The 20,478-nt window shown below is 37.0% G+C and overlaps 1 protein-coding gene across 2 annotated transcripts in view; it reads left to right on the forward strand.

Moving 5' to 3' along the window:
- SH3YL1 (SH3 and SYLF domain containing 1) overlaps nt 1-15,620 on the forward strand; it is a 42,627-nt gene extending 27,007 nt beyond the window's left edge. For both annotated transcript variants that reach the window (XM_056488892.1, XM_056488891.1), the window contains exon 10: nt 15,029-15,620. In XM_056488892.1, coding sequence (XP_056344867.1) covers nt 15,029-15,228 — 200 coding nt within the window. In that variant the 3' untranslated portion in view covers nt 15,229-15,620. The remainder of the gene's footprint in view (nt 1-15,028) is intronic.
- The last annotated feature ends 4,858 nt before the right edge of the window (nt 15,621-20,478 follow it).

A 20,478-nucleotide genomic window follows, 5' to 3' on the forward strand; every position in this document is an offset into this window, starting at 1 on the left:
CAAATAACTTGCTGCATATAATCAGCTAACTCAAAATACAACAAGGCACAGAGAGATTGAGGTCAGACATGCTAGAATGAAATTGGGGTCTTTCTGATGTATGTGTGTTTGTGTGGGCAGAGAGCTGCTGTACTAGCTATGAACTAGCTACTCTGGCATGAGCAAAAATATTTTTTTCTTGTCATTTTTTAGTGGTTTGGAATAAAAATTAGGAAAGTTGAGCTAAAGCAGAGAAAAATTTCGGTGCTCTCAATGCATATTTTTTGAAGTATAAAGTGCCACTAAGGTGATAATTCTGATTTACAGAATTAGAACATGAAATTGTTCACAGGAGCATATAAATGTTAACTAATATAGATTGAAGTCTTGTCTGAAGCCATTGTAACTCATGTAGATTAATGCTTTAGCATCTGGAATACTTGCTTTAAATGTTGTTTCAAAGCTGGATACTGCTGTAGATAGTATTTGCTTCTCTATTGTTCAAGCAGTAAGACTAAAGCAAGCTTAAATTGCTTTCCTGTCTATTATCCAGAAAAGCCTTCATTTATAGTACTTGAAGCTAAACAGAAATCTTGACTACCTCAAGGAAGCAATAGATGCACAGGATTTCTCTCCAGAGTGTGGGAAATGCCCTGTCCTTGACTGACTTGAGACAAAAGCTAACACTATTGTAAGAAATGCAGGTCTTTTTGCAGTAATTGTGGGCTGGCACTTTATAGCAGGGATAAGAACATCTACTTTATGCTAAATGCTAAGGAAAGCCTTTCTTTTCTCTGGGAAATTATTATTTTTCACCCTGATGGAACACCCACTTTAAAAGTATTTTCCCATAAGCAGTAAAATTAGTTGCCATGGTTCCACAAAAAGTGGTATCTTCTCTGTCATGGAGGGACCTGGCATCCTGGATCTGCCTTGGCTGTGCTGATTCAGTGTTACATCATGCAGGTCAGCCAGCTGGATATTGCTGATTGAACCAAGAAGGTCATTCACTTTTTGAGGAAACACTGTTGGTCCTTGAATAAGAAATAGGAGGCCATATGAAAAACAAACAAACAAACAAACAAAAAAAAAAAAACAAAAAAAAACAAAAAAAAACAAAAAAAAACCAGACATTAATGTAAGCTAAACTAATACAGCAAATAACTGTTCTAGAAATGGTGTAATGATGCTTTTCACCTCTACAAAAAGAAAAGGTTTCAAGAAACTTCTTACCTTTTCATGGAATGTCTGGCAAGGTTTACATTGAGACTTCTGTGGTTATATTTCATTTGGTTTGTCTTTCTCATTAACAATTTTTTGCCATATTAGGTAACCTTCAAATATTCTTTTTCCAGCTGTGTTTTTTTCTTGAAGAAGCTCAGCTAGAAGTGAACTTTGCTCTTGTGGAAAGGAAGTTTTAATTTTTTTCATCGACATTGAGACTTGCACCCCTCTTCTCCCTTTTCTCTCAGTGGTGCTTTTAGCAGCTCCTTTGCTATGTAGCAAGGAAGGTGTCAAAAGAAGACTAAAATTAGGAAAATAGAAAACTTATCTGTAAGGAAAAATTAATGGGAAAACTTACTCTGGTCCACAATTTCAAGTATTGGTCTCTTCCATTGGGTTTAGACTGTCTTCTCTAGTCCTGACATTTCTGCCTTTTGTTGGTAGCTGCAGAAGGGTGAGACAGAATTTGAAGTTGAGACAGCAGAGTAAGTTTGGAGATACTGTTGAGGGAAAAATCTGCCTTCACATTAGTTTCACATTGGACAAATGTGAGCCAGTGATTGAATCCCATCTGCAAGCCTAAATTTCCTCTTGCTTGAACCAAGGGATGTGATTTCTGTCAGTTTTGTCTTTTAAAGAGCATCTATACAGCCAATAATTCACTCGAATTAAAAGCATATGTATGAAGAATACTGTTAATACCATTGTTAAATTTCAACTGAAAATTGTGGTACTGTTTGCTTTTTCATTTCAAGAACTGACTAGGCTGATGTAATGAGTATTCTGCAAAGCTTGGTTGTGCTTAGCTGGCAGGTGTAGTATCAGCACACCATGGGTGATAATGGATGTCCAAGATGCTTCATCCATGTGATGATGGATGTTGCAGGTTGCAGAGTTTTCAGTGATCAGATTAGGCTTTAGTTTCTGTGGTTCTGTGCCATTTCTAGCTCTTGCTGAAGCTATTCTGTAATGAATAGGGCTATCTGCCTTTCTCCTACCAGTTTAAACTGTTGTCAAATAATTACAGGATTGTACCATGGGATACTGTAAGTGGAAGTACAATTGCTTGAGTCACCACTTGACACAGAAGAGGAACATTGATTGAATATCTTTTGAAATTGTAAGTTGGTGGAGCCTGTGGTGTAGGTAGAATTAATAATGGCTGTACTGCTGCTGAAGGAACATAAAAGCAATGAGAATTAGTAATTGTGGCAAGAATAAATCCTAGCATAGATTTCAAAAGCCCTTATGTTCCTTAGTGCAGCTAAAGTTAACAAGAGTTTCTATATATATCGTAGGTGTTCATCTAATATGAATGTTAGGAAAGTGCTAGACTTTGTATTAAAACAGGAGACACTTCTTCATTTTACAGAAAGCAGTTTCTGAATCTTTCACAATGATTTGAAACTCTTTCTCCTTTTCATCTATATTTTTTTCTTATCAAGATTATTCTTTTTATTATTCTTTTCCTATGCCTCCTAGTTCTCTAGGAAAAGTACTTTTCTGTCTGATTCCTTTGCATGGTAATAGTAACACCTTTAATTTGTTTTATTCTTTGAAGCTCATTCTCATTTTGCCTTGAAAACAGGCCTTTCTGTTCTTGGTCTGCTATTTTCTCAACTAGTTTTAAATAATAAGGATTGTGAACAGACCTTCAAATGAAGCCTTATATAGTATTATTATTTAGTATGATTTAGTATGATTCCATAAGAGATACTCTTAGTCTTATATAATTTTGTTATTTTAACTATTTTTCTAGCCAGTGCAAAGACGTAGATATCCATGCAAAGCAAAAAAAAAAAAAAAAAATCAAACAGTATTTCACAAAGCATTACCCTAAGAAAGCGGCAGAAACTCTATGGGCCGTTGCAAAAGCTATGACTTCTATCAAGTGAACCAGCTTATATGCCAATAATACCCTTGACAGAAATTTTGGAGCTGACTGTACAGAGATTTGAGAATCAAAAAGCAGAGACAGTGTATTGAGATTGAGATGCTAACTTGGTATGCGTAGAGGAAATATAAAAGAGCCCCAGACCATTCCTAAATCATCAGTTTTACCTGAATAAAACAGAGCTCAGTTCTTGTCACTGTACTTTGCTTTTCAGAATATGAAGGCTGTGCTTAGCATTGCATCTCAGCTTTTGCAGTATGATTTCAGCATAGGTATTATTTGCATTAATGTAGTCTTGAGCATGATAAAGCCATTGATATGGTTTATTTGACCTTTTCACTTTGAATGAAAATCTAATTGTTTTTTGAAAAGACTGAAAAAAATAACAAAAAGCAATCAGCAAAAGTACTGTTATGGAATTGACTCTTCCAAGCAGGAGATAGGGGTTTTTTTATATCCTAAATATGAAATACATCCACAGATGCTTAACAAAAAAGGCACTTCTTTAATGCAAAAGCTGAGTGTGCTGAAACAAAGATAGAAGGCATTCCATCAGCAGATGAAGATGATGAGCCAGCATGTTCCCTAGTAGGCCAGAAACTCAAAACCAGCGAAACATGTTTCATATTGAATGAGATAAATTTGCACAGTGTCTTAAACTTTAAATATAGTCAGGTCTGTTTCAATCACCAGTTTTGTTTGCTAGACCTGACACTGTTCAGTAGCAACACGAGCTGGTAATATGGAATCTGCTTTCAAATTATCTATTTCTAGCTTATATAGAAGAGGTCAAAAATACATAAGCCTTTTCCTGGGTTTTGTGAGTTTCTTAAAAAAATGTGTATAATATCTCATTCCATGCATCAGATTGCATCTGATAATGAACTTTTTATCTCTTGAGGCTTTGCTGCAAAATTGAGGTTCTTGTACCTTATATGGAACATCTGTGGCTAGCCTTGCCTTGAATAATTTTTTCCAGCCACCATTTCTTTGTTAATGGAGAATGTAGTTTTTAAGTTATTCTGAAAATCAACTGGAGGGCTTTGTAACGCTGGAAACCTGGACAAAGTACCCAGTTAAGGTAATACATTACATGTAGCACTGCAACTGAATCAAAAGGTGGGGTTTGCATGAGTCCTCATGGAAGTGGAAAAGGGCTTAACATCTTGTTTTGCTTTCCTTTCAAGAACTTGGGTGTACATTTAGTACTGAAATATATTAAAGAGGGTAGTTCCTGAAATCATAGAGGCCTTCCTTAGTATTATCAGTGTACCTTGAATACATTGACTGAAAAAAGTAAAACATGGTACACCTCTTAAAAAGGGGTGGAAAGGAGGGTACCAGGAACTACACACCTGTCAGCTTCACCTCTGTGCCTGGGAAAGTCATGGAGCAGAGATCCTCCTACAAGCTATACTAAAGCACAGGGAGTAGGGAGGTGGTGTGAGACAGTCAGCATGGCTTCAACAGAGGCAAGTCCTGCATGACCAGTCCAATCAACTTCTGTGATGGAGTGACTGTGATGGAGTGGACAAGGGAAGGGCTACAGATGCCATTTATCTGGATTTCAGGTCCCTTCCAAGCCAAGCCATTCTTTGATTTTGAAATTGCCTTAAGTCTATAGCTGCTGTAACAAAGCAGCCTTCAGGTGTTCTAGGTATAAAACAATTCTTTGCCTATAAGTGAATGTAGAATTTGTTTAACTGAGCACAAATAGACATTTGTGGGGCATTTAAAGTTTTATCCCAGTGACAGTGAAACTCAGGTGATGCAAAAATCCACCCATACTTCCTTAGTCAAGAAGGAATGATTTGCAGACTTCAATATTGAATTTAAATACTTGAGTATCTTAAGAAGTTTTTATTCAGGAAGTAGAGAAATACAGATGATTTTGTTTACTTGTCCAAAACAAGCCATAATTATTGATAAAGAAACAGCTAAGCAAGAGATTATTTGTTCTCAGTGTGATTTGCTGAATATCATGTCTCCTGACCTTTGATCAGATGAGCATTATTGGGGATTATTTGGATCAATGGTGGCATATGACATACTTCAAGTATCTGTGCAGAATATATCTGATTATAGCAGATTAGTACCTGTAGATGTAAAATATCAAATCTACTGTGCATATTTAGGCCTTCATAAACATCTGTTCAGTGAGATATGAAGTTGTTGTTTTGTACATGCAGAAGGTTTTTTGAGATGAGTTTACATTTAAAAAAACAAAATTAAAAAGGCCATTAAGGAAATTAGTAGTTTAATGTGAATAGGACATTTGAGATTTCACTTGTAAGGCTTGGTTGAACAAACACTTGGTTTGTTATTTGTCCAGAAACAACTAAAATTGAATTTGTAAGTATACATCTGTTCTGCTGTAGAAGCTGAGATAAACCCCATTTTTCTTAAGCTAAAAGCTGAGAGATGAGAGCTAAGAATATTGAAAATGAGCACACTGGGTAGAGAAAAGAGCTCATCTTTATACTGGTGTGATTCAAGAACTGAAATTTTTTTCATGACTTAGTATTTAGGAAAAAGGCTACTATTTTTCTTTCTAAATGGGAGTTGCTTGAAGACTTTTTCTAAGTAACCATTAGAATGTGTAGTATTTTGTTGCCATATAGGAGTTGAAAAGTTAATTTCTGCAGTCACAGTGTATAATACACTACAAAATGTTCTTTACACCGTTTTTCCTAGTCCTCACTGTCTGATATTTTGTCTTGTCACGAGAGAAGAAAGCCATGAAATCTTTTAATTTTCTGACCTCTTATTCTCTGTAATTCACATGGCACTTCCTTTCATCCTTTCTCTGACCTTCCTTACTTCATTTCCTTCATAAGCTTTTAAACAGATCATTTGCCACTTTCCCAAGATGCTGCTGTTTTAGGCCTAATCAGGCTTTTAGACATAGTGAATGGTAAAACCTGAGAATGGATATTGCCCAATAAGGCCCAATAAGTGAATCTCAACATTATAATGTGTTTTATTTCTGATTATCATGACATTGTAACTTAGATAACTCAGTAATTTGACTTAACTTTCATGCATTCTAGCTGTGAACATGAATTCAACATAACCTTTGTGGCTCTAAGCTGCAACTTTGAGCCAAAGCTGACATTACCTAAATTTGTTAGAAACCACTTACAGATGGTAAAGCCTTGAAATTCAGACATCATCAGAACACGGAATATTGTTTGCATTAAACTTCTTCATCTGTAAAATATTTAAAAGTATACATATTCAGTGAACTATACTTAATGACATCTTAATCTCCAAGATGACAATTTTTGAAAAGTCATCCAAATGAGATACTGCCTCTGCCATGTTCTCATTATTGTATGTGGTCATAAAGGGGACATTTTGAGGTAGTGGTGTTTAAATATTTCATGACTTTGGAATTTTTCATTCTTTGTTTACATTCCAGAAAGTAAATGACCCAGTCCTTTTTCATAAAAGTATTACATAATGTATGCAAGAGGTTTTTAAATTTGAGAAGATATTCAAAATGGTAGTCACATCCATTGCAAACTATGTATTTTCTATTTAAATAACAGAGTACTTATTTAAATAACAGAAAACGGATGCAGTTTTCATCATTTTCATTGATTTCTAAAGTCATGAGTGGAAAAATTAGTTGTAAAAAGAGATTAATTTTTTATATTTGCATGTAGTAAAAAATGTAGAATTATGTACTTTTTAAACTTGATGTCTTTACATATGAGAGTATCTTTTTCCGTGTTTTCAGAATTTAGTGAAAATTTGTTTAACTTAAATGAAATTGTTTCCATTGCTTTGTTTCTAAGGAGACAAGTTTAGTTGCATACTTGTATTCTTTCAGATATTGACATGACTCTGCTTTTTTGGAGTAAGGAATCCCTGAGATGTGGTAGCTATCTTATTTTTAGTGTAACATTCTGAAGGCATGAAAAGATAGGTTTTCACTATAAAAGCATAAGTCAAGCGTATAATTGTCAAGAAACAAAGATTTCAACCAAAGGCCAATGTTGGCAAACAAAAAGAAAAAAGAAAGTGTGCCAATACTGGATTACTTGGAGCTAGACATTATGAAAGTTATCTTAGCAGCCAGGGGAACGCAGCTGTGAAATAACCTTCCCAGATGATTAATGGGGGTAAAAAGAGAAGCGGCAAAAAAGGCAGTTTACTGTCTGGCAACCCAGCAGACTCTGACCTGGGTCTCAGAGGATGTGCTTCACTTAGTTATGAGCTGCTGGTCTCACCAGGTCTTGCATTACTAGAGCATTCAGGTCCTAGCCAGTGTCTGTCCCCTCTTACCAGTTCATACTGTTTATCTTTCAGGAGGATACTGATGCAGATACAATGGTTTTACTCAGTTCATATCTTCTCTAAACTTGAGAGCTTTCACAGATGCAGAAGACTCTCATTGTTTTATCTCCTCTCCCTCTCTCTCTGTCCCAGGTATCTATCTGATCTAGTTGCTTCTTTTTAACCCTCCAACTTATAATATCTCTTCACAGTATTATCATCTCATCCTTCATCTTATGAAGTCCAAGGTTGATCGTATTGCTGTTACCTAATCTTCTTTTATTTTGTTTTGGAGTTCTTCATGTGCTTCACCTTCTTTAAAGCAGTTTCTCTTGCTCCCAGTTCAAGCCATTGCTTCTATCTATGCTGATAAATTAGTCTTTGTTCATTTATCAGCATCAATAATGCCAGTGTGATTGGACACTGGAACTTGGACTCTAATTTGGAGACATCAAGGTCAATAACATGGAAGGGAGCCATTCACTGATGTAAATGTAAATGTTGCTTCCAAGTCTCTGCTGACTTGCTGTGTATAACCACATATTAGAAATTGCATTCCATCCTTCTGTATATAATCTGATAGATTAATATTCATCTTCTGTTTTCTTTGGTAATATTTATGATCCCTGAATTCTATTGCTAGGCTATGTCTGTAATCACCTTTACATCTATATTTTGGATGTCTCACTGAGAAGTCTTCCTTATTCAGCCCTTTTTCTGCTGAGTTTTCCCAGCTAGCTCTCCTTTGGTGCTTTTAATTTGCTAGATAACATTTTCTGCAAAGAACTATTTCTATTTCTCTTTTACTCAGGTATTCTTTTGTTGACTAATTAAGAATTCAAGATAAAAATTGTCAAATAGAATCTGAAACTTCTTACTGATCACTGCACAGCTCATGTGTTCTTCAACTTGAATTTCTTTAGAAGTTTTCACTTTCACTAAAGGAGCAATGAGATCTATAGATGTTCTCTGAGCACTGTTTTAAAGATGCAGCCTTTTCTTTCTGTCTCCACTTATATCCTTGCTTTTTTCCTGTTATGATTCTATTGTTGCAACATCCTTCTCTCTGACCTTTGCAAATTCAATATTTCTTTACTGTCATCTAGATTCAGTTCTTGCTTCAAAGTTAATTTCCTGCCCTATCATTTTGTCCATCTTTTACATTCCCCCCTTGGCTTTCATGTTAAGTATGTCTTTGAGCTCAGACAGAATTTAAAGCACCCTCTGACAGATCTAGCTTTCATGTCAATCTTGTTAGCATCACAGGTTTTACTTAGTGGTTCACCTACCTACTTCAAAGTTTAACCATTTCTCTGCCTGCCTTTAGGCATCATCATGGCCCAATGCTACTGCATTTCTCAAGTCAGAAATTTAAGTCTTCAGTTCCTCCTGTCATGAGCCCTAACACTCCTTCAGAAAGGAGCTTGTCTTTGTCATTAGTAGTTACCTTGATGCCTTCAGAATTTACTATACACCATTTCTTTTGCCAACCCCTTGCCTTTCATATTCTAATGAATAATATGCTGCATCCAGCATAAAATGTATCTCTCTGGGTTTTTTAGTCCCTACCCAAATCCTACCTGAAATAAAACTTGATAGACCTTCAGGCTTATTGAGTTCAAACTGAATAAGAACCAAAAGCACTCCCTGACAGATCCACCCTTCATTTCAAGGTTTATTGAAGGCATTATAAAGGAGGAACGGACTGTAAGACCTCTAGAAACAGTGAGTACAGAAGCTGAATAACTGTTACTTTGTGGATTCCATACTATGATTTTAGTTCTTCCCTTAAAGCTGGCTTTGACTGTAAGTCAGTAACTCACATGGCTCAGAATAAGCCATAAGACAATTTTTTTCTCTTTTCTGTCCTTCACATATCCTGCAAGGAGCCAGTGTTACCTTTTACATTTTTAGATCTAGCTCCATTTGTTGAGGAACACAGCAAATGCTGACATACCTATAAGATAATACTTACTCTTGCCATTTACTGCCTTATCTCATTTCTGGTATTACTTGTCCACCAATGAATTTTTCTCTTCAGACCCTTATTTTACTGAACTCCAATCTAAGCTCTGTCAGTCCTAGGCTAAACTGATTTGTTGGGTGCCAGTGCAACTCCCTACAACACACTGATCCATATGTTGACAAGAAGGCCCTGCCAGGAGGTCACATCCTCAGAGAGATGTGGGTCCCTATGAGGTGTGCTCCATGCTGGCACTCCCCTAGCTGGATACAGGCTTGTCAGTGTCTGACAGGAAGTCTGTTCTGTCTGGCCTGACCATTAGATGATGCTGACAGTGTGAGTTCCATTACTATCAAACTGGGTTTTGATTACAGCTGTTCTAGTTCAAACTCCCTACAATTACAAATTTTCATGTTCCTTTAATACTTTCAGGTAACTATTTGAAAAGTCTCTTTGGAGTGTTTCACCAAATTGCAGAATGTCTGAGGTTAAAAAAGGCCTCTATATATCATCTGGTCCAACTCCCTTGCTCAAGCAGGACCGGGTCTATATAGCTTTTGTATACCTCCAAGGATGAAACTCCATCACATCTTTGGGAAATCAACCCAGTTGCCCTTAGAGTAAAAAAGTGTTTCCTGATGTTGTCAGCACCTCCTGTGTTTCAGTATGTGCCCATTGCCTGTGTTGCTGGGCATCACTGGCAAGAGCCTGGCTCCACCCTGTTTTTACTGTGCCTTCAGATATCTATAGATACTGATAAACATTTCTTCCCTAGGCTCTCTCAGCCTTTCCACATAGGAGAGATGCTCCAATGTCAGCTTCTACATGGCTGGATTGTCTCCTGCATGTTCATGTTTCTCTTGCACTGAGAAGCTCAGAACTGGACTGCACTTCAGGTGTGGCCCTGCCAGTGCTGAATAAAGGAGATCACCTCCCTTACCTGTTGTCAATACTTTGCCTAATGCAGCCTAGGATACAGTTTGCCTTCTTTGCATAGGCTCATCTATAGCTCTTGAATGAAGCTAATGGCTGTTTTCCTCTTTAATATGTTTGGTTGGAGCCTGATAATAGTCTTCCTTTTTAATGTGATCATTTGGGGCAAACATCCTTCAGGCATTTTAGTGTAACCAATAAATGTATACAAGCAGTATTTACACTCACAGTGGTATCTTAGCAGGTGGTGTTGTCCAGACCATTTTCTAAGGTTGGCATTAAAATTGCCTGTCAAGATTTCGTTGTTAATGGCACCACCTATCATTTTTTACTCTGATTTGCAATGGACCCAGTAGTTGACCTAGTTCTTTGGATTCTTTCCTGAACTCTGATTATAAACTCTATACTAACCCTTTCCAAGCAAAAGCCCATAATGGGTAAAGAACCAATATTTGTCTATTCACTGTCAGTTATATCTCTCATACTAAACCTACGAGCAATTCCTGATCCTTTCAATGCCACTGAACAGTGTACTAAACCTTTCTGACACTTGATATGTTTGTTTTCAAAAACGCAGATTTTATCTGCTTGATCTGTTTGTTGTTTTCCATCATTTGGTCTGTTTGTTGGTTTTATCTTACTTCTGCACAAACAGGGTCCATGTGGTTGCTTCGTTTTCTAGGTCTCCATTTAAGCAATGAGAATTCTATTACAGCTTGAACAGCTGACCCCAACTGTAAAGGGATATCCCACAGAGTCATGCTCAGTATATAAACCTGGGGAAAAGTTGTCTGGGGGGTCACTGCTTGGGGTCACCATCATCTGGTTGGTGGTGAGCAATTGCTGTTCATTTGCATCGCCTGCTTTTCATGGGTTTTATTTCTCTCTCTGCTTGTTATTTTCCTTTTAATTATATTTTAATTTAAAAAAATATTTTATTTAAATTATTTTAAAGTTCTGATCTCAACCCATGAGTCCATGAGGTTTTTTTACTTTTAGCCCTCCAGTTCTGTTTTACATCCCACTGAGGGGCCAGAGAGTGTGGTGTGTGTGGCACTTAGTTGCCATTTGGCATCAAACCATTACATCAGTACACAGATGACTCACAAAATCATGCTAGCTCTCAAATTACTGACAATTAGCAAAATTTGAAAAGTGGATGTTTAGCAATCTCGCCACCAACCTCAAGTACATGAAACTTGTTTTGGTTTTATTTCTGTGTCCATGGCCAAAAGCAGCACATCTTCTGCAAGATATTCAACATCAGACATTTGATGGCTTGGGGATATATCCATCTACGCGAGTAAAATTAAATTTGGGGCCTACTGCTGAACAATGTTTCAACTATTTTGTGTTGCACCTTAGATCTGGGCTTTGAAAGTGTCAGAAGCTCAAGCCAAAATGATTACAAATGGCTTTTCTTAGATCTTAGAAACAGCCTATGGATTTACTAATATTTTATAAACTCTCATTAGAATGTGAAATTAGTGACTGCTATATCTGCTAGTAAATTAAAAACTGTGAAAGCATGGGCCCAAGCATTGTAACTCATTTATTTATATGGTTGTGTTGTTAGAAAATGCCTTGGCATTATTCTCACTTTGCACTTTCCCAAATAGTTCCAAGATGTGGTTTGGTTGTCACTCCAGTATAGGAACAGGTAGGCAGTTTGCATGTGCCTCATCTCTCTGGTCAGTGTTTACTGGTATGTATGTGGCCATCCTGTGCCAGCTGGCCTTGTAGCCAAAGACTCCCACTCTTAACTGAGTCACAGAAATGCAGACAGTGTATCTGTTCTACAGCAACTTTAAAGAAAATGCTTTTATTATGCAATAAATGTGCCATAATTAAAAATAGTTTTATTGCTCTTTCATTCACTCTGGGACTGTATTGTAACACACCCAAGAGACCATAAATTCACTCTAGTTTATACCCCAACAAATCTTCTATCCATAGCAATGGTCCTTCACAAAATCTTCAAATCACTGTGGTGTGTAAAGATAAATAAAATGGAAGGATATTGTGGTCAAGGAAGTTTGTCATCAAGCACATGTCATACCTGTGTATGCTGGAGCATTGAATATATATGCTGACTACTTTGGTTGATTTGTCTTCAACAAAAATGTCTATATCTCTATTTTGACCACCATGTTTGTGGAAGTGTGTATTCAAATAGCAATAACAAATAAGGATTTTCCACAGTGTAGTTTGTTTTTCTTGCAGTGTGCATACTCATTAATCTCAATGATTTTAGTATCATATGCTGTATGTAGCACTGTAGCACCATCTTGTGTGAGCTGCAACTGTTGTTTCTGTATATGCATTCAGCAATCTTCATGTGGAATATAACAATTGTATTTAAAACCCTTCTGTGTAAAACTGAAATTGGGAAATGACAATACAGAATAGATCCTCCTTATAATCTCTGTGGTAGATTTCGTAATGGTGCACTTATTTAAGGTACCTCATTGTTAGGATGATCCATATAAATATGAAGCATGGGATGCTGAACTCTGGAGGCAAAAAAATATGCATTTTGTCTGCATTGTGCTACAAAACTACAGAATTAAAGCAGGGAAATCAGAATCCTTATGAGAAATAAAATGAAACTTAACTATACTATGGGAAAAGGCTGCTGGGGAAAATTAAGTAGAAATGGCTTTGAAAGAGCTGACAGAAGTAAAGATGAAAAATGCTTTTAAATGACTGCAGGTAGCAAATGATCTTGGGCCACAGTATTTTCTGACTATTCTTCAATTAGTGCTCAGAGTAAAAGTTGATGTTTTATTTCTATGGGTTTTTCTATGATTTCCTCAATCAAAATATCTAGCTTCAAACCATACTGTGCATGAGAGCATACCATATCACATCACATCATATCATATCATATCATATCATATCATATCATATCATATCATATCATCATCCCAGCATCAAATGCTTGAATTCTTGGTGGAAAATCATGTAATTGCTGAATATTCAGTCTGTCAGAGTTTCAGATGTGACAGTTAAAGAACTATTTAGAAAAGCTGCAATGCTGCCTTTTTCATAAGAGTAACTGATAGAGATATGGACCTGATAAATTTGGTTTTATTTTCCCAGTAAAAGAAATAGTGTTGCATACAACTATAGATCATGACTATAGATATACTGTGTGATCAAGAAAGATGGCATTTGACTTCTCTACAATCAAATCTCTCCCAGCTCATGGCCAAATGACCAAATAATTTTCTGTTAGTCTTTGGTGATTGTTAAAATTGCAGATCATGAAGAGAAAGCACTAACCTGTAGAATGAACATATATATTGACAGGTGCTGGGGGGTAAAAAACCCTGTGCTCTTTATGTAAACATTTGTGGTCCATTGTTCTTCTCTGTTCTCATTGGCTACACTTTGTGTTTGTGAGCCTCAGGGAAAAAATATTTTCCTTTTTATTTTGAAATGATAAAAGCAACCGAAAGAAAAAAAAATCTGCGGGTATCAGTTGCTGAAGACAGACTGCAAAAGCAGCATAAAAAAGTTGTATCAATGGTTCTCTCACCACACTTTCTAGCTCTTTGCTTGCAATGTGTATAGACTAGTGAGAGGTTTGGTTTCATTTTTGACAGCAACAGTTTTGACAGCAAGAAGGTGCAGCTAAAAGCCTTTAATCTAGCATGCCTGGGCAGTTATGTCCATCATGTCCATATTAGCAATACATCCTGAAATCTCTCCACCTGACTGTGTAAACATTATTTCCTCTTAACTAATCTTCCATTGCACCTTCCATTTTTCACTTTTAGATCCACTCATGTGAGAGATTTAACTGTTTTCTAAATCTACATTAACCTAAAGCAACTACTTCCTATAGTTCAGAAAGTTAAAGGAATTGAGAGAAAATATAGTTATTGTTAAATTTAAGATACTCAGATTAAAAGTTCAGTGGTAATAAACGTTGGCTAAATAATAAATATTAACTAAAATTTTTCTACAGAAATGGAGGATGGATAATAGTATCCAAGATTTTGATAGGTTTAAAACTAGCTTAGAAGTCTCATGGCATGATTCCAACCCTGAGGACTGAAAGAGTTATGTAAGAGACTGGTGTAAAGAGAATAAAAGTCATTTGTATATGTGGGCAAAAATACCACTATACAAACCAAGTCACTTCCAGTATATCAAACTATAATCAGTTCTTTCCACTGGCACATTTTGTGTGTTCTGTTTAACATCTGAGATATGCCAAAATCCCAGGCACTGCAAAACCTATGGAATAAGAAGGGAAGTGCTATGGATATTTTGTATTTTGCCATCCTATACCATGATTTTTGACTAAAAAATCAAATTTTCTCCTGTGAATTTTGCAGTTTCCATGAAGAAGCTGTCACAAACCAAAACTCAAACCTGAGCAGTGGCTCTGATAGCAGTCATTCAGGAAATATTAGTGCTTTCTTCAACACACAGCTTTGTTCCCACTGTCCCAGACCATATGAGACATACAGAAAAATGGCTGACCTTTACTCTGATAGAGTATTATTTTATTAAATAGACTGTGCTGATAGGCTAGAATTCAAATTCCAATCTCCTAAGATGATAGTGGAAGTGGAGGGGATTTTTCATCATTGGTTTATATGCTCATATAGATTATTTTAGTGGTTCTTTTCACCCTTTTCTACTGTCATTTAAGAATATTCTGTTTAAGAACTTAGTGTGTGTGCTGGCACTAGTAATTTCCTTTTAATAACTTCCTTTTTGTTTAATTTCTTTAATTTCAGATAACTCTCAGAGTGATCCAGTAGAAGTGACTGCACTTTATTCATTTGAAGGACAACAGCCAGGTGACTTGACTTTCAAAGCTGGTGACAGAATCACAGTGACAACTAAAACAAATTCCCAGTTTGATTGGTGGGAAGGAAGTATAGGAGGAAAAACTGGCATCTTTCCAGCCAATTATGTTGCCATAAGTAACAATTAAATTTGTACAGAATAAAATGTTGAGGTAATAATATATTTACACTGAAAAATGTATTTTAACTTCTCAGATTTTATTAAAATGAAGTTTTTGATCAATACTATTCTTACCAAAAAATATTAAATGCTTTGTATGACCATAACTATCCCCTAAATTTATTTCTTAAGTAAACAGTAGGTGATAGTCAATTTATGAGTGTTTTATTTTTGAGCAACTTGTCCCATAAAAAGTAATCCAACTTGTGTATAGTTTCAATTCTGTCTTGCTATATGGATTCATTTTTTACATGAGGGAAAAATTTGGAACAGTTTAGATATGCTGAAAAAAATGTTGATTTCTATTAAATTGTAATTTATGGTCTCCTTAATAAATGCTCTTAAATTTGCTTCAAATCATGTCTGAGTCAGAGTTCTTTACTTAGTAAATACAGGTGTTTTTTCACAGGTGTGGTAAATAAAAGTGCCTTCATACTTGGTTTTAAAATCACTCTAGATATTGCAGGTTTTTAGTAACTACTTTATGTCTGGTTTGTAATGGTTCTCATTGTTGGGCCTACAAAGACCTTTTTTTAAAACAGCTCTGTGGCAGTTATGATAGAGAAATTTCTGGTTCACAAGTGAGCTTGAATTCTTCCTGCTTCTTCCCATTTAAAACTTTTTGAATGCAACAAAAAAAAAAAAAAGCAACATAAAGTAAACCACAGAGTAAATAGAGTATATTTACAATAGTAGATAGGGAAGATATTTCTGTAAGATAAATGTGGTAGTGATGTATAGCAGTATCATACTCAGATTTCAACTTCATTTTGAGTATATTTGTAAATCATTTTATAGATACAGATGCTGCCTTTAAAATTGTGACAAATCAGAATAGAGGACAGAATGAGACTCAGGTTTTTTGAACCAGTTTAGTTCCCTTCTCAATGATGAATAAGATGAATTTGCCTCTTATATGGAGTTAATGCCAAGGTAATTATGCTCCATCAGTCTCAGCTTTTCCCCACTTGAATATGTATTAAGTCCTTGTTTCTTCTATGAGGACCAGAAATTTAGTATGTGTGATCTTTCCAGCAGCCAAGTTATAGCTGATCTGTTATGATCCACTAATCTATCAGGTAATCTTTAGCTTTAAATTATCCCATCAGAATGATAAGGCTAAGCTTATTCTAGATGAAGACTTAGCATTAGGAAGTTATTCAGTTCTACTCATTCGCAAATGTTTCTGTATTTCTTTCCGACTGGGCCAAAATACATTTTGATAAACAAACTCAAAATGAGACAGAAGACACTGAATCCATAGTCAAATGCATTTACAGTGAAAATCCTTCATATGCTTTGCCTCATAATTTAGACAGAAATCTGTCTTCAAATAGATACCACTGCCATCTGTTTATCCATACTGTTTGCACGGGTTTTTTTTGTAAATATTTTCCAGCTAGTGGGAAGGGTTATACAGTCTTATGCAGCTTCAGTGAAAATGCTGATATATGCCTTTAGAAGGATTGTTGTAGCATCTGTCAATATGAGGTGAGAAAGCAGGTTCTGTGCTTACCTATGTTTGACAGACTGCATCTATTGCTTTCTAAGACAGAAAACACCAAATATGCTACTATCAGGACTCAGTGAACAGGATTGATAAGAGTGTGATTGTCCCAGAAGCTAGATGTCACATATTCACAAAGAATAACTCCTGCATCTATGATATCCTGTTTCTGCACTTCAGTTATACAGTATAAACTGAAGCATCCATTGGCAGAATTCTGCTGTAATACTTCATCAGTCATTTCCAGAATGCTGGATGATTTTCTAGCCAGTGTACTTGCCTTTATGTAGAGTTGTTAAAGCTTCTTAACTCATCTCAAGTATCTTCTTCCATGAAACTGTCAGAATTCATGAACTTGCACAGTAAAATCTTTTTATTGTTTATGTAAATTCAGTTTCTTGGATTGTCGTAGCTGAGTTTGGAGAAAAATGAGGATTGTCTAATTTCAGTTTTCATGGTAATCTGTAGACTCTGCAGGATATCACTGATTAATTACTGAATCTAAGCTGCATTTTGAGGGGGAAATATTAGATGGAAAGGATATCTTACAAAAGGAATGTCTTACTTCATTTAAATGTAATATAGGGAAGAGGAGATTCAGCAAATTAGCCTAATGCAGAAAAAGTCATTGGTTGTCAAAAACGAACTGTGAAGCAGTACAGAACTCTGCTTCCTGATTCCAAACATCATTGACACAGGCTGGATCAGTTCACATCAGTGGGCTTAGGCTAATTCCAAAAGTGCTTTGGCAGTAAAAACTTTACAGTAAAAGGCAGTCTGCACATTTCAGTAAACTAAGAGCTCTGTGAGGAACAGCAGTAGTATCTCAGGTTCCCTGCAGTAGGTCTAGGAAAAAAAACCTAGAGATACACAGAGTCACCCATGAGACACATGCTCTGGTAGGAGAGGTTTTCCATCAATGAAAATCCATGTATGTGTTCCTTTGCTAGAGGATGCCTGACAGGACCCAGAAGAAAGACAGCAAAGAAGATGTGCCTCTGGCACAAAGTATGTAATTAGTTATGAGGTGCCTGGTATCCAGCTGTTAGTGGGAGTTGGGAGGATAGATGTATGCAGCACCAAATCAGTGGGAATCTGTACTGGAAGAGAAAAAATTAGTTATGGAGCCATGGGATTTCCTCAAGGGGATACTTAGTAAAAGGTAGAGACTGCAGGTAAAGTACTTCTGCTGTGTGTTGAGCAGGTTCAACAAGAAGTTTTATAAGTGCTTACCTTCAGCATATAAAACAACTATTTTTACTGTTGAAACACAGTTAATCAGACAACAGTAATTTCTATACATACAGTATTTCCATATTTATTTCCATATTTATTTTGTGATTATACTTATATAAGGCAGCTCAGTTTCCTGTCAGTCCCCATGGGCTTTATCTTGAGCAAGGTGATTGCTGAAGGGTCATAGTTAGGACTATGTGCTCTGTGTTCAACATAAAAACCGTGTGCAACTATTGTTAAAAGATCTTTCTTCCACATCCATTTTAATTAATGCATTCTCTTTAATTAAAAATTTAAAATAATATCTATAGTTTCAGTGATTTAAATACTCGTTTTGATAATCTTTTTCATTTTATTGAGAACTGGCTACCCAAAGGATTGTAATGAGTCGCAAGGGGTATAGTTGGAGGCCCGTCACTAGTGGTGTCCCCCAATACTGGGCTCACTATTTTTTAGTTTACCAAAACTTATTTGCTCCTCACTTAGATGAAGGGGCAGATATATCCTCATCAAGTTCACTGACAACACAAATCTGTGAGGAGTGGCTGGTACCCCAGAGGGCTGTGCAGCCCTTCTGAAGGACCTTGATGGGCTGGAGAGATGAGTAGAGAACTGTGAAATTCAGCAAAGGCCAATGCAGGGTCCTGCACCTGGGGAGGAACAACCCCATGGAGCTGTAGGGGCTGGGGGCTGATCTGCTGGAAAGCAGCTCCTGGAGAAGGAACTGGGGGTCCTGGTGGGCAGCAAGCTGCTCGTGAGGCAGCAGTGTGTCCTTGTGGCCAAGAAGGCCAAAGGTATCCTGGGGTGCATTGGGAAGAGCTTTGCCAGCAGGGCACAGGAGGTGATCCTCTCCTGCTCAGCCCTGGTGAGGCACATCTGGAGTGCTGTGTCCAGTTCTGGGCTCCTCAGGACAGGAGAGACTTGGAGCACCCAGAGCAGGTCTAATGGAGAGCTACAGACATGATTAAGGGACTGGAACTTCTCTGTTATGAGGAAAGGCAGAGGGAGCTGGGCCTGTTCAGCCTCCAGAAGAGAAACTGAGAGGGGACCTGATCAATGTCTGTCACTGTCTGAAGGGAGGGTGTCAAGAGGATGGACCAGGCTCTTCTTGGTGGTGCCCAGCAATAGGACAAGAGGCAATGGCAGAAACTGATGCACAGAATGTTCCACCTGAACCTGAGGAAGAACTTCTGTACTGTGTGGGTCACTGAGCACTGGAACAGATTGCCCAGAGAGGCTGTGGAATCCTGTGTAGTATGCTCTAGGATGACCCTGCTTGAGTGGGAACTTGGACCAGATCACAGAATCACAGAATGAGATGAGTTGGAAGGGACCTACAAAGATCTTTGTGTCCAACTCCTGTCCCTGCACAGCACCATCCCCGAGAATGCCCAAATGTCCAAATGCTTCTTGAGCTCTGTCAGGCTTGGTGCTGTGACCACTGCCCTGGGGAGCTGTTCCAGTGCCCAACCACCCTCTGGGTGAAGAACCTTTTCCTGATATCCAACCTAAACCTCCCCTGACACAGCTTCAGGTCCTGTCACTGTCACCACAGGGAAGAGATCAGGGTCTGCCCCTCCTCTTCCCCTCATGAGGAAGTCATAGACTTCAACGAGGTCTCCCTTTAGTCTGCTGTTTTCCAGGCTGAACAGATGACCCACTGCAGTTCCTTCCAACCTGACCCAGTCCATGATTCTGTGATTCCTAACATATCTTATGCAATTTTGTCCCTTTATATTTGTGTGTGATACTTTAAATACATGACCAAAACCATAATTAGACAGTGTTCAGATTCTATTCTTTATTATATATTTTTTAAAAATCTATTCCTTTAGCAATATTTTAGTTTTAACTCATTATTTCAAAAGTTACTTTGGTAATAGGTATAATTGGAAAACTTTTCACCTCTGTTCATTTTGTTTTTTTCTTTCAGGCTATTGCAGACCAAAAAATATTTCTGTTATGTGCAGGTGTAAAGTTCATGACTAATATCTCCAGGTCTTCAGCAACAAGTAAACATGTAATCCCACTCTCCCTTCTCATATCAGGCCAAACAGTGCTGTTTATTGAACCTTTCACAAAAACTTCTCAGGCTGGTCTTTCTTGATTAAGTGTTCTCTTTTACTCTTTCTGTATGTACACACACAGACTGAGTGGTTCTTTTGGAACTGTGCTAAATTTTGAAGCCAGATTTTTACAGATCAAATCACATTGTAGAGACTTAAATCCATTCTGCATACATTTCTGTCAATTCTATACCTAGCCTACATCTAGGATCATAAGAAAGACAAAAAAGTTGTTCATGTTTGCAATTTATCTTTAAAAGAATTGTCTGATCTAAGAAGAGCTGAGCTTCACTTGTTCATGTTGATTTATTGAGAGTACTTAGATGCAGAGAAATTTTGAAATTTATGCCTTTCTTCTGTATTACCTAAAAACATACTCACAGCATCCTACCTATATGCATCCATTTCT

The sequence above is a fragment of the Oenanthe melanoleuca genome, chromosome 3 (genome assembly GCF_029582105.1).
Source record: "Oenanthe melanoleuca isolate GR-GAL-2019-014 chromosome 3, OMel1.0, whole genome shotgun sequence".
NCBI classification, from domain to species: domain Eukaryota; kingdom Metazoa; phylum Chordata; class Aves; order Passeriformes; family Muscicapidae; genus Oenanthe; species Oenanthe melanoleuca.